Source organism: Ovis aries, chromosome 25 (assembly GCF_016772045.2).
Source record: "Ovis aries strain OAR_USU_Benz2616 breed Rambouillet chromosome 25, ARS-UI_Ramb_v3.0, whole genome shotgun sequence".
NCBI classification, from domain to species: Eukaryota; Metazoa; Chordata; class Mammalia; order Artiodactyla; family Bovidae; genus Ovis; species Ovis aries.
Genome location: NC_056078.1, coordinates 14,289,781 through 14,302,538, shown reverse-complemented (window position 1 = coordinate 14,302,538; position 12,758 = coordinate 14,289,781). Strand labels below are relative to the sequence as shown.

The 12,758-nt window shown below is 41.7% G+C and overlaps 1 protein-coding gene across 9 annotated transcripts in view; it reads left to right on the top strand.

Moving 5' to 3' along the window:
• FAM13C (family with sequence similarity 13 member C) overlaps positions 1-12,758 on the top strand; it is a 139,772-nt gene that overhangs the window by 69,588 nt on the left and 57,426 nt on the right. For all 9 annotated transcript variants that reach the window (XM_060406447.1, XM_012105090.3, XM_060406446.1 and 6 more), the window contains one exon: positions 10,920-10,977. In XM_060406447.1, coding sequence (XP_060262430.1) covers positions 10,920-10,977 — 58 coding nt within the window. The remainder of the gene's footprint in view (positions 1-10,919; positions 10,978-12,758) is intronic.

Genomic DNA, 12,758 nt, shown 5'->3' with positions numbered 1-12,758 from the left:
ATCACACACACACACACACACACACACACACACATCATATATAATGACACATAGGGCTCCCACCAACCCCTTCTATTTTTCTTTTATCCTGTATCAATACTAGATAAAAACATTTTTGATAGAGTTTATATATTTATATATATATGAAATATATGTGAAATTTCTTCATATATATGAAATCTTAGAGACCCATTTTTGTGTAACTTGTTTGTCGCACTTAATTCTGTATTTTTCTATATCATGAAATATTCTAAAATATTAGCTAGTCTATGGATAGCTATTCTATGGATATTCCATAGCTGGAAATAGCTATTCTATGGATATACCATCATTGATTTAACTAACTCCAAATTATTTGATATTTTGGTAACTTCTAGGATTTTTATCTGTAGACATTTCTGTAGTAAAAATCATTGAAAAATATTTCTATGTACATCCATTATAGTTTCCTTGGTTTATGCTGCTGTTGCTGCTAAGTTGCTTTAGTCTTGTCCAACTCTGTGCAACCCCATAGCCAGCAGCCCACCTGGCTCCTCTGTCCCTGGAATTAAGGCAAGAACACTGGAGTAGGTTGCTATCTCCTTCTCCAGTGTATGCATGCTAAGTTGCTTCAGTCGTGTCCAACTCTTTGCGACCCAATGGACAGCAGCCCACCTGGCTCCTCCATCCACAGGATTCTCTAGGCAAGAATACTGGAATGGGTTGCCATTTCCTTCTCCTTCCTTGGCTTATACTTAAGGGTAAAAGTTCTCTAGGTTTAGGATTTGAAACGGTTAACCAAACCAAAATTAGAATGTAAAATTTTCAATTATATGATCATGGAAAAAGATAGGAATATAATAGATAATTGATCCCTCTGAGAGAACTCGGTAGAAAGTCACATGGCTGGATTTCTTTATATGTTTGAATCGTAGAATAGTGGTCCTGAGTGACACACTTGAGACAGTTGGGTCCAATCCCCTCTCCACACGTGTGTTCTAGATACTTCTGTTTCACCCACTATTGTTTTAACTAAGTCTTTTGGCTGTGCTGTGTCTTTGCTCCCGTGCGCTTTCTCCAGATACGGTGAGTGGGCGCTACTCTCTTGCTGTGGTGCCTGGGCTTCTAGCTGTGCTGGCTTCTCTTGGTGCAGAGCATGGGCTCCAGGGCGTGCGGGCTTCAGTAGTTGGAGCACAGGCCTTTAGGTGTCCTGCAGCATGTGGAATCTTCTCAGACCAGGGATTGAACTGGTGTCCCTTGCACTGCAAAGTGGATTTTTAACCACTAGAGCACCAGGGAAGCCCCTCTCATCATTTTCTAGTTAAGACTGTGCAAAGGCCAAGTGCCCTTGGCCCTCACATTCCCAGAAGACGTTTGGAAGTGGTTCGTGGGTGGGGAATTCTTTGTTGTGTGAGGCTGCCCGATGCCTGTCAAGGCAGTGGCTCCAGCTCACAGAATTCAGTGGGGAGCCCAACCTCTGTGTGCATCACAAATAGCCCTCAGTTTCCTAAATGCTCCCTAGAGGGCCTACCACTGCCTGCTTAAGAAATGCCTGTCTTCATGATTGGTACTTAAAACCATGTTTTACTGGAGCCTTTACTTATGTGGGCACGTGTTCATAATATAGTTGTACGTGAGGAAAAAGCAATTACATGACAGTAATGTCCCTCTGAAAGTTGAGGTAGAAAACTGAAGAGACTAGGCTGGGGCTTGAGGGGGTTCGTGAGAGTGAGCAGAGCTGTCTGTGGGATGGAAGCATCTGCTAGAGCACTCTGCCCCTTGGGCTGAGCACTGCCTGCCCGAGACTGGGTATCTGATCACCCTGTCCTGAGTGAGTGGACATGTGAGATGGTGGAGGCGGGGAGCTTTGTGTCCCACTCATCAGACCAGGGGGTCCTCTCAGCGTGATGAATAATCATGCTTTATTGGGACCTCTGGACCTGCTGGCGCCCCTATCCCAGACTCAGCCTCCTTCCCTCTCCCAGGCCCAACACTGTGAGCCTGTCTCACTGCACGATTATTCTCCAGGCATCAGTGTGTTTTCTGGCTATTTCTGGGCTCTATTCCAGCCCACTCAGCTGAGGTGCCTGTCCCGCCTTTTATTTGGAGTTTCTCAGAGCATCTCCAGGGACTTAGCTCTTCCTTCTTCTAGACCGTGTCCCCTGGGAGGCCCATCCAGAAACACTGGGTCACTCCTGTACCCCCCGAAGTCCCTCACCTACATCCTTCAGCCACTGGTCTCTTCCCAGGTGGATGATCTGAACCTTCAGGGCAATGTTTCCCATTTGGGGTTGCCCTGGAGTGCTTGTTAATTTCATATTCCCAGTGCATGCCTTGGGAAATCCTGACTCAGTGAGTCTGGGGCCAGGAATCTCTTCTTATTAACAGTGATTGATTCTAGTCTTCAGAGAAGTACAAGATGGGAGATAGGCTTAGGTCCCAGTTCCCAGAGGGCTTGTTCCTGGGGATCAGTCCCGACACCCATGTCGTCTCTGTGGGAGTTCATTGGCCTGGACACGGAGATACATGGGGTAGGGGGAGTGAGTGTACAAATAGCTCTCAACTTAGAGTTCTGTTTCTCATCAGCTATCTCTTTGAACATCATTTTGAACTCTGTCCTTTGGTTTCTTTCTCTTTGGAGTTGGCTGTGCAATATTTGATCTCAGTCCTTCATCATGGAAATTTGATAAAAACCAGTGAGAGAATGTCTTTAATACAGCCTACACCCCACAGGGAAAGGAACTTCTTACTTGGTGGTATTGGAGGTTGTTATTGTTTCTAATAATATTACTGGAATTTCTTGGCATCTTGTCCGTGTCTGTATATGGAGTGATTGTTTGTATATAATGAATATTGTGCTCAGAGGGGTGTCCTCTTGGGATACACCTTTTGTTTTCAGAGGAGTTTCAGGAAACAGCAGCCATCCAGCCCGCAGACAGTCATCCGGGTATACATTAGCGTATCCTGTGTTGTTTTCTGATACAGAGGCTCATCCAAGGCAGTGGAATATCTTGAGTTTTAAGATGTGACCCGTGGTAGGCACTGTTTAGTTTTCGGGTTCTAATTCTTTATGAAGGACTCTGAAAAGTGTGTCTCATGCTCTGCTTTTACTTTCTGCCCAGATTTTCTAAACGTGTGTTAGAAAGTCACTTGCTCATCTGTAGCAGGTCTCCTCAGCAAAAAATGTGTCTGCTCGTGGGGATAAGAGTCAGCCCCTCCTGCTACAGGTGGAGGAGGGAGGGTGAGTTTTATCCTAATCATTTCACACACTGAGGAATATACCGGAATTGGCAGCCACTCATAGCCCTGGAACTAATCCTTTATTAGCAAACCGGTGAGTGCCTACTATGTACCAAATGCCAAGATTAGCTGTAAACATAAAACATTAAACAAGCCTCATAGAATCCCTGTCCCTTGGAACTTCCCATCCTGAGAAAGAGACAATTAAATAATTAGACAGATACACAGTTAGGGACTGAGATGTGCTACATGGCAGATGTGAGAGACCAGAATACAGTGAGCCCCGTGAAAGGGAGACCTGATCGGCACCTGGTATCTAGAGGTTGCATGAGTTACTAGGAGAGGAAGAGGAGAGGGAAGAGTGTTGCGGACACGGGCAGCACATATGATGGCCTGAGGTGGAGAGAAGCGTGGAGGAGGAGATCGGCATGAGTCAGGTTTGAAGAAGTGTATGGATGCCACTCCTTCAGGATGTCACAGGGTGCTTGAAATATTTTGATCTGTAAGTGTGCAGAAAGTTAGCGACAAGGTTGCCATGTGGGCATTGGTTTGGAGAAGGTGGAGGAGAAGTAGTAAGAGCAGGAAGGTGGCCCAGAAGGCAGATGATGGTGACGTGGCCTGGGTAGTGGCGGGGGGAGCAGAGAGGTCTGATGTAAACGTGATTTGGGGCGAGAAACTGAAGGACTTGGGGTTGGCTTGGCCTTTGGACTTGAGGGAGAGGAGAGCGTCAGATGACTCTCAGGTGTCTTCCACCAGTGATTTGGATAGATGAGGAAGCTTTTTACTGAGATAGGGAACATTTTTGTCTGCTAATTTAATTACAGAAAGTTGATATAAATCTAACATGCTATGCTAAAATACTGCTTCTTCACAAATTATCACATTTCGGGTTTGACATTATCCATCAGCCAAGAAAAACATCTTAATGCTTCGTTCACTTAGCTGTTTTGAATTTCAGTCTGCCTGCCAGGAGATGGTCACTGCAGGATGACCCTGCAGGCTGACTCAGCACAGGCTTTAGGGTCCTAGGAGTGAGGGAACTTCAACAGATTGTAGACAAGTTGCACTTCCACAGGCTGGCCACAGTTTTGTAGTCACACAGCCCAGGAAAATACCCTTTTAAAATCAGCACGCAGCTGTTTTATGTTCCTCCAGAAGGTGTTTTGACTTGTATCATAGCAGTGGTCATCATGGTGGCGATGGCGGTGTTGGTGGTGGTGATGGTGTAGTGGTGATGGGGCTATTGGGGTTGGGGGCGATGGGGACTGGGGGCATCAGTGCTGAGAGCCATATCAGACTCTGAAGAGTCCAGGATGCAGTTTCCCACTCCCTGGGGCTGGACTAGAGGGCAGGGCTGTGTTGGAGCTGGCAGGATTGTACCTGCTTCAAGCACCCCCTTTAAAGGTCTTAAGTAAAAGGGAATTTGAGATACCTAGCTTCTGTTCCGGTTCTTCTCTTTTCATTGTTAAATATCTCCAGTGAGACGCTTCCATTTCTGTTTCCTCATCTGCCGTGACCTTTATCTCTTCTGATCCACTGGCCTCTTTATTTCTCCGCCTTCATTTTCATCATCTCTGGATGACTTGGAGATTTCCTGGCAGCGTGAGCTTGGGCAGTCCTCCTGCACACCCTGTTCTCGCTGCCTTGCTTGCTCTTTCTCAGTAATATTTAGCATCTGGTGCGTCACAGATCCCTGGTTTACTTCTTTAGGTTCTCTCTGCTTCTGTGAGCATGTAAGTTGCATTGACACAGAAACTTGTTAATTCACTGCTTTATTCCCAACACCTGCAGTAGTAATACTTGCCATAATTTGGTGTTTAATAATTGTTTAGTGAATGGAAAAATTATTTAATTGCCTTATCTGTGTCCTGTTGGGTCACATAGCTCTAATAATGCTAAACTCTTGTGGTTACTGTGAGGATTAGATGAAATAATATAAGTACAGTGCCTGGTATTTCCCTGAAATTGTTAGGCTTTTCACTCCTTTTGTAATTTGTTGCAGTATAGCTGATTTACAGTGTTGTGTTTAATGTCTCCTGTATAGCATTGCTGTTGTTCAGCCGCTCAGCCATGTCCAAATCTTTGCGAACCCATCGATACCAGGTTTCCCTGTCCTTCACCAACTCCTGGAGTTTGCTCAAACTTATGTCCATTGAGTCAGTGATGCCATCCAACCATCTCATCCTCTGTTGTCCCCTTCTCCCCCTGCCCTCAATCTTTCCCAGCATCAGGGTCTTTTCCAATGAGTCAGTTCTGTGCATCAGGTGGCCAAAGTATTGGAGTTTCAGCTTCAGCTTCAGTCCTTCCAATGAATATTCAGGGTTGATTTTCTTCGAGATTGACTAATTTGATATCCTTGCAGTCCAAAGGACTCTCAAGAGTCTTCTCCAACACCACAGTTCAAAAGCATCAATTCTTCAGTGCTCAGCCTTCCCTATGGTCCAACTGTAACATCTCTACATGACTACTGGAAAAACCATAGATTTGACTATAAGGACCTTTGTCAGCAAAGTGATGTCTCTGCTTTTTAATAGGCTGTCTAGGTTTGTCATGGTATTTCTTCCAAGGAACAAGCATCTTTTAATTTTGTGGCTGCAGTCACCATTTGCAGTGATTTTGGAGCCCAAGAAAATAAAGTCTGACACTGTGTCCGTTGTTTCCCCATCTATTTGCCATGAAGTGATGGGACTGGATGCCATGTTCTTAGTTTTCTGAATATTGAGTTTTAAGCCAACTTTTTTCCTCTCCTCTTTGACTTTCATCAAGAGGCTCTTTATTTCCTCTTCACTTTCTGCCATAAAGGTGGTGTCATCTGCATATCTGAAGTTATTGATATTTCTCCTGGCAATCGTGATTCCATCTTATGCTTCATCCAGTCCAGCATTTTGTATAATGTACTCTGCATAAAAGTTAAATAAGCCAGGTAACAATATTAAGCCTTGATGTACTCCTTTCCCAATTTTGAACCAGTCCATTATTCCATGTCTGGTTCTAATTGTTGCTTCTTGACCCGCATACAGATTTCTCAGGAGGTAGGAGAGGTGGTCTGGTATTCCCATCTGTTTAAGAGTTTCCCACACTTTGGTGTGATCCACACAGTGAAAGGATTTAGCTTAGTCAATGAAGCAGAAATAGATGTTGTTCTGGAATTCTCTGCAGATGTTGGCAGTTTGATCTCTGGTTCCTCTGCTTTTCTAAATGCAGCTTGTACATCTTGAAGTTCTCGGTTCACATACTGTTTAAGCCTACCTTGGAGAATTTTGAGCATTACTTTGCTAGTGTGTGAGATCAGTATAATTGTGCAATAGTTTGAACATTCTTTAGCATTGCCCTTCTTTGGGATTGGAATGAAAACTGACCTTTTCCAGTCCTGTGGCCACTACTGAGTTTTCCAAATTTGCTGGCATATTGAGTGGAACACTTCCACAGCATCATCTTTTAAGATTTGAAACAGCTCAACTGGAATTCCATCACCTCCACTAGCTTTGTTCATAGTAATGCTTCCTAAGGCCCATTGACTTCACATTCCAAGATGTCTGATCTAGGTGAATGATCACACCATTGTGGTTATCCAAAATGTTAAGGTCTTTTTGTATAGTTCTGTGTATTCTTACAACCTCTTCTTAATATCTTCTGCTTCTGTTAGGTCCATACCATTTATATCCTTTATTGTACCCATCTTTGCATGAATTGTTCCCTTGATATCTCTGATATTCTTGAAGAGATCGATAGTCTTTCCCATTCTATTGTTTTCTTCTATTTTTTTGCATTGTTCACTTAAGAAGGCTTTCTTTTCTTCTTGCTATTCTTTGGAACTCTGCATTCAGATGTATATATCTTTCCTTTTCTCCTTTGTCTTTTGCTTCTCATTGTTTTCTCAGCTGTTTGTAAGGCCCCCTCAGACAACCATTTTTCCTTTTCGCATTTCTTTTTCTTGGGGATGGTTTTGATCATTGTTTCCTGTTCAGTGTTCCGAACCTCCTTCCATAGTTCTTTAGGTCCTCTATCAGATCTAATCCCTTGAATCTGTTTGTCACTTCTACTGTATAATCGTAAGGGGTTTGATTTAGGTCATACCTGAATAGTCTAGTCGTTTTCCCTACTTTCTTCAATTTAAGTCTGAATGTGGCAATAAGCAATTCATGATCTGAGCCACATTCAGCTCCTGGTCTTGTTTTTGCTGACTGTATAGAGCTTCTCCATCTTTGGCTGCAAAGAATATAATCAGTCTGAATGGTATTGACCATCTGGTAGAGTCATCTCTTGTGTTGTTGCAGTAGGGATTTTGCTATGACCAGTACGGACTATGCTGTACAGCATAGAGAGTGGGATACACATATAGAAACACTGTTTTCTATATTCTTTTCCCTTGTGGTTTATCACAGGTTATTGAACACAGTTCCCCATGTTAAACAGTAGAACCTTGTTTATCCATCCTATATATATTAGTTTGCATCTACTAATCCCAAATTTCTAATCCCTCTCTCCCCACCCCCACCCCTGACAACTACAGGTCTTTTCTCTATATCTATGATGTTTTTTCTGTTTTGTAGATGTGTTCGTTTCTCTCATATTTTAAATTCCACGTAAAGAGTTATCATATTGTATTTGTCTTTTTGACTTACTTTACTAATCTCTAGGTCCATCCACATTGCTGCAAATGACATTATTTCATTCTTTTAAATTCCTCTTTTAAAGGAGTATTATTCCTGTAAGACTTCTTGATACTCTTTTTTCTTGTATCCTCTTTTTTCTTCACTGTTTAAATTGTTGTCCTTGTTGGCTTCTTATCTCCTTAGTGATCCTTCTGTATTTTCTTCATGGTTCTTCCTTCTGTGCCCTAGCTGCCAGACAGCTGCCTAGTGGCCCTGAATAAGTATGACTCAGCTTTTATCTCTTTCAGCTTATTTACTCACGAAGCTTCAATTATTATTTTTAATTATGCCATTTCATTATTATAATTTATAATTCTGTTGTGTTTTTTACATTTGATCAAACAGTGCATGTGTTACATTTAATACACCTACCAGTTGCTATAAATGTTTTTCCTGAACTGTCCTTCACATCCTGAATTATCCTGTGACATACCTGATATCATCTTCACTTGACAGATGAGGAAACTGAGAGTGAGAGAGGTTAATACCTTGCCCATGAGTACCCACACCAAGTTTAAGTGGTAGATCCAGAAGTCATTCTCGGGTCTGGATCTTTCTGTTTCTTCCTCCCTTCATCCATGCATAAGCATGTAGTGAGTGTGTGCCATGTGCCAGCAGCGTGCTAGGCTCTGGCCACACCATGAGAAGCTGATGCACAGCCTGGGACCACCGTGCGTCACTGCTACCACTGCCCTTGCTCTCCAGAACACAATGTCAAGTGCCCTGTGCTGGGTGAGCCCTGCCCAGGTACTCTCACTTCCCTATTTCATCCTTACTTCAAGCTTCAACTGTCTAAGTAAAAATTCACGAATTGCCTTTCTTCATGCAAGCCACCCACTCTCCCCTCCAAAATGACCTATTTTTCTATCTTATTACCCCATCTCTTTCATTCAGCACTTTCAATATACATCTAAGACCTCTTGGTGGTGTTCTCCTTGAAAATATTTCTTTCATCTGTCTCTCCCTCCCCATCTCCTCTCCACCATTCTAATATCAGCTCCCATGTCCTCATTTCTTGATTTATGAAAGCCTCGAGGCTGGGTTCTAATTAGTTTTATTCTCTTCTTCAGAATCCACTAGACTCTAAGTTTCCTAAAGGCGTAGAGGGCTGTTCCTTGAGTCTCATTTCCAGAGCACTGTCCAAGTCACACAAGAGACATTCAGATGACTACTAAAGCATCTTTGATGTTTAGATCACAGTTCTCAAACCTGATCTGGGGTTTGTCTGGAGATGACAAGTAGCTTTCTTGGAAGGTTATGAGAAGGTATTACATGTAGCTGTTGTCTGCATCTCAATAATATATACTGTATATTTTAAACCAACTCTTATTTCTGCTTTCTTCCATTAATGTTTGCTCCCATGTAATTTTTTCCCCATCTGCTGGCATCAGAGCAGACATTCATGGCTGAGAACTGATAAATACTCCTTCCGTTAGAGAACACAACTCTTCCATTTCTTTCTGGTGGTGCTGCCATTACTCCATAGAAACACAGTTTGAGAACCACTTTAGGTTACAGAGAGGTTATAAGCTATTCAGAATTTTAGATATTCTTGGATAAGCCAGCTTCATGCCTGTCCCCAAGAGGGTTTCTCCCATTTTGCAGGAAAAAGCTACTGTGTATTTTCTGAAGCCTTGGAGTCACTGTTTGTGTCTTAGGCAACTGACGGGCAGAGGATTGGTGTGCCAGCGTTTTCTTCCTCACTTTCTTGTCTCACCTGGTCCATCTCTCCATGGATTCGTAGTTGGGACCCTTAATCTTGTCTCATACCCAGGAGGGATATTTGTGCAGACATGGTCAACATCAGTGTGACCATCAAATTCTGTTTTACCATCTCCTCCTTTTTCTCGTTAGAAGTAAATTGTTTACACAGTTAGCAATACTCATGGAGTGAAAAAAATTTTTGTTCTTAAGAATATTTTGAAGATGTTAGACTTGTGGCATTTCTAAATGTGCATCATTACTTTCAGAAATCATTCATCTAGATGACCATTCAGAGGACATATATGCTTTCTTCAGAACTCAAACCAAAGCAGAATAGTAATTGTAAATAATTCTGTCCTAAAATAAATCCTTTTGTAAGTGACTTAATGCTGACTACGGCTTTTATTCCTTAAGATAGCAGGCCTTTTAATAAGGATAATAACTATAATTAAATATATGTATTATATAATAGCATGCAAACTGCTGCAGAAAATCTTTAATGTTATGTAATAGATGCCATTGGACCATAGCACTTGATGAATCATGTTTCAGAGCTAAACATCTGCCAGTAGTGGAGTTTTGTTGTTTGTTTTTAAACTTAAAAACATTTATTCGGAGTAGATTTGCCTTAAAGTCTTTTTTTTCAGTTGGAAACTGAAGTGCAAAACCTGGCTTTACTGTGTTACACAGCAATTGCTATAGCATATTTTGTTGAGTAAGTGATAGAGTGAATTTCCAAAAGCTGTCTTCAATGAACAAATGGTATCTTTCCATAACAACTGTATCAGATCACATTTGATCATAAAAATACTGCATTTGCACTGGGTTTGGAGGACTCAGCAGTGTATAAAATGGACAGTCACTGATTTCTTGGAGCTTACATTTTAATGTGGAAATGCAAATAAGCAGCATAACTTTAGGTAGTGAGAAGCCCTATGAGGAAAATCCAAAAGCAGTGTGTTAAAGACTGAAGGGGAGGAATAGTTTGGTTAGAGAGATCAGGAGGGCCTCATTGGGAGGTGACACCGGAGCCGAGTTGATGGTTCGTGCTAGGCAGAGTCAGCTTTGTGAAAATCTAGGGGGAAAGCAAGTGTGAAGATTTGAACAAGGAACCAGCACTCTGTGTTCAAGAAACGAAAGGCCAGAGGCTGGAGGTTAGGCGACAAGGTGAGTGTGGCAGGAGGTGAGTGTTACAGATCATTATAAGGAGTCTGGATTTTGTTCTTCAGGCAATGGGACACCACTGAGGGTTTTTAACAGGAATGTGGCCAAATCTGCAACAAATGTGCGTTGTTGAAAGGCTTCTTTTAAGTGGCAATACTTTTTCTTTGTATCTTACAGAATAGAACAGAGGGCTGCCATTTGGCCAAAAGATGAAACTCAGCAGGACTTCCATGAGGTAGGTGCACTCACTGTGGTTTTTATGAATGTGAATTAGCCAATCATGAAAAGTATTATTCTTTTTCCTAGTACTAGAAATTTATCCTGGTTAAAACTTTAAATATTCTCGCTCTTAAGAGAGAATAAGAGCTTATTTTTCTTGCAGTGCTTTGGGTGCTGTTTCCCCTTGCTCTGGAGCAAATATATTTAAAATGTTATTTGCAAGACTAATCACTGTGTCTTGGACCAAAACCAAGGCCAGCAGTCATTTCATTACACTTCTTCCAACTTTGCTTCAGGATTGTACTACGGCTGTGAGAGTTAACATTTATAAAATTTTCTCTTAATTTTATTTTATCTTCCCCTCCTGCTTTTTCTAATCCCGTTTTCAGTCTCAAATATGATCTTGCTTACTATTTTTCCTCAGGGCATGATACAGCTTGGTGTTGCAAAGTGGTCTTCTAATAAATTTGAGACATTGAGGCCATATTTCCCAATTCAGGTGGTTTCCCACTGAACTGGACATCACAGTGTTAATGTTTGTTCTAGATTTTCTTTGAAATATGTAATTTAATTCTCCCATTGGAAATCACTATAGTGTAATTAGGGTTCCTTTTTTTATGAATGCCTTTGCTTTAGTCATTGGTTTGGAATACTCTAATTTCTCTTGTCCCATTGTATAATTAAGGAAAAGTGGGTGTTATATCTGATTAGGATCATGTCAAAAAAGAATGTAGAGACTTGATGTTCATAAGCCAAGAAGAGAAATGATGGGCTTTAGGCAAATTGTTTGTCATTTGGTGCCATCTCTCCTCTGTCTCCAAAAAAAAAGACAATTAATTGAACTTAGGTGATTATATTTTTCTTTAAACTGTTGAACCTGGCATAAATGAATAACTAAAGGTAAACTGGGTTCCTGATTAAACCCAGTTAAATAAATTACTGAAGTTGTGGACAGTGTCCTAAGGATCCTGCTTGTTATTCTTTTGTGCATAGTTACAGGCTTCAGATTCCACAATCTTACTTGTGGTAAGAAGAGTGGAAAAAAAAGTTTGAGGGAGAAGAGGCAAGAGCTTGAATCAATGAACACAGCTGTTTGCCCCATTGGGAACTAAGCAAAATGCTAGTTGTAAAGAAGCACCTATTTGTCTTGACATAAGCGAATAGAAAGATGAAGTGATTGTAAGAGTCAACTTGTGATAGGTTTCAAGTTTATGGGAAAAAACTCTGATTTGTGAGCTGGAGTCCCATGAGATTGCTAAGACTACTTGAGTTGCCCCTTTGTGCAACTACAGTTGCACAAAGCTCTATATGAAAATCTGCTTTTCTGTATTCCTTCACTATATTGTATTTGCACATTACGTGAAATGTGCCAGTTCACTGCCCTGAGATTACACGGGTGCAAGAGTGCTGAATGAAGACAGGCCTCTGAAAGAGCAGTCAGCGCCATATAGTAAATGTGGGCTCTTGCATGAGAAAGCTGGTGCTGCTGATCCAGACTTGATAACAGTGTGTGCTCAAGTGCAACTGTTCCAGTAAGGGAGTAAATCATATGTGCAGATCATGCTGTGATTATGATTGAGGGGCTGAAGGAAACCAGAGGAGCACACACTGAGGAAACTTGAACAGAAGCTGCTCTTGGTCCAAAGCCATGCCAGGAGAACTGACTCATTCAAACTCATGGATGGAGACATCCTACAGAATGGGAATGTGGTAAACGTGATCTTCCCTAGCTTTTCCTAACCTTAGAGACTGCCAAACTCTCTTATGAAAGAAACCCATAATAATATTTCTTTCGGC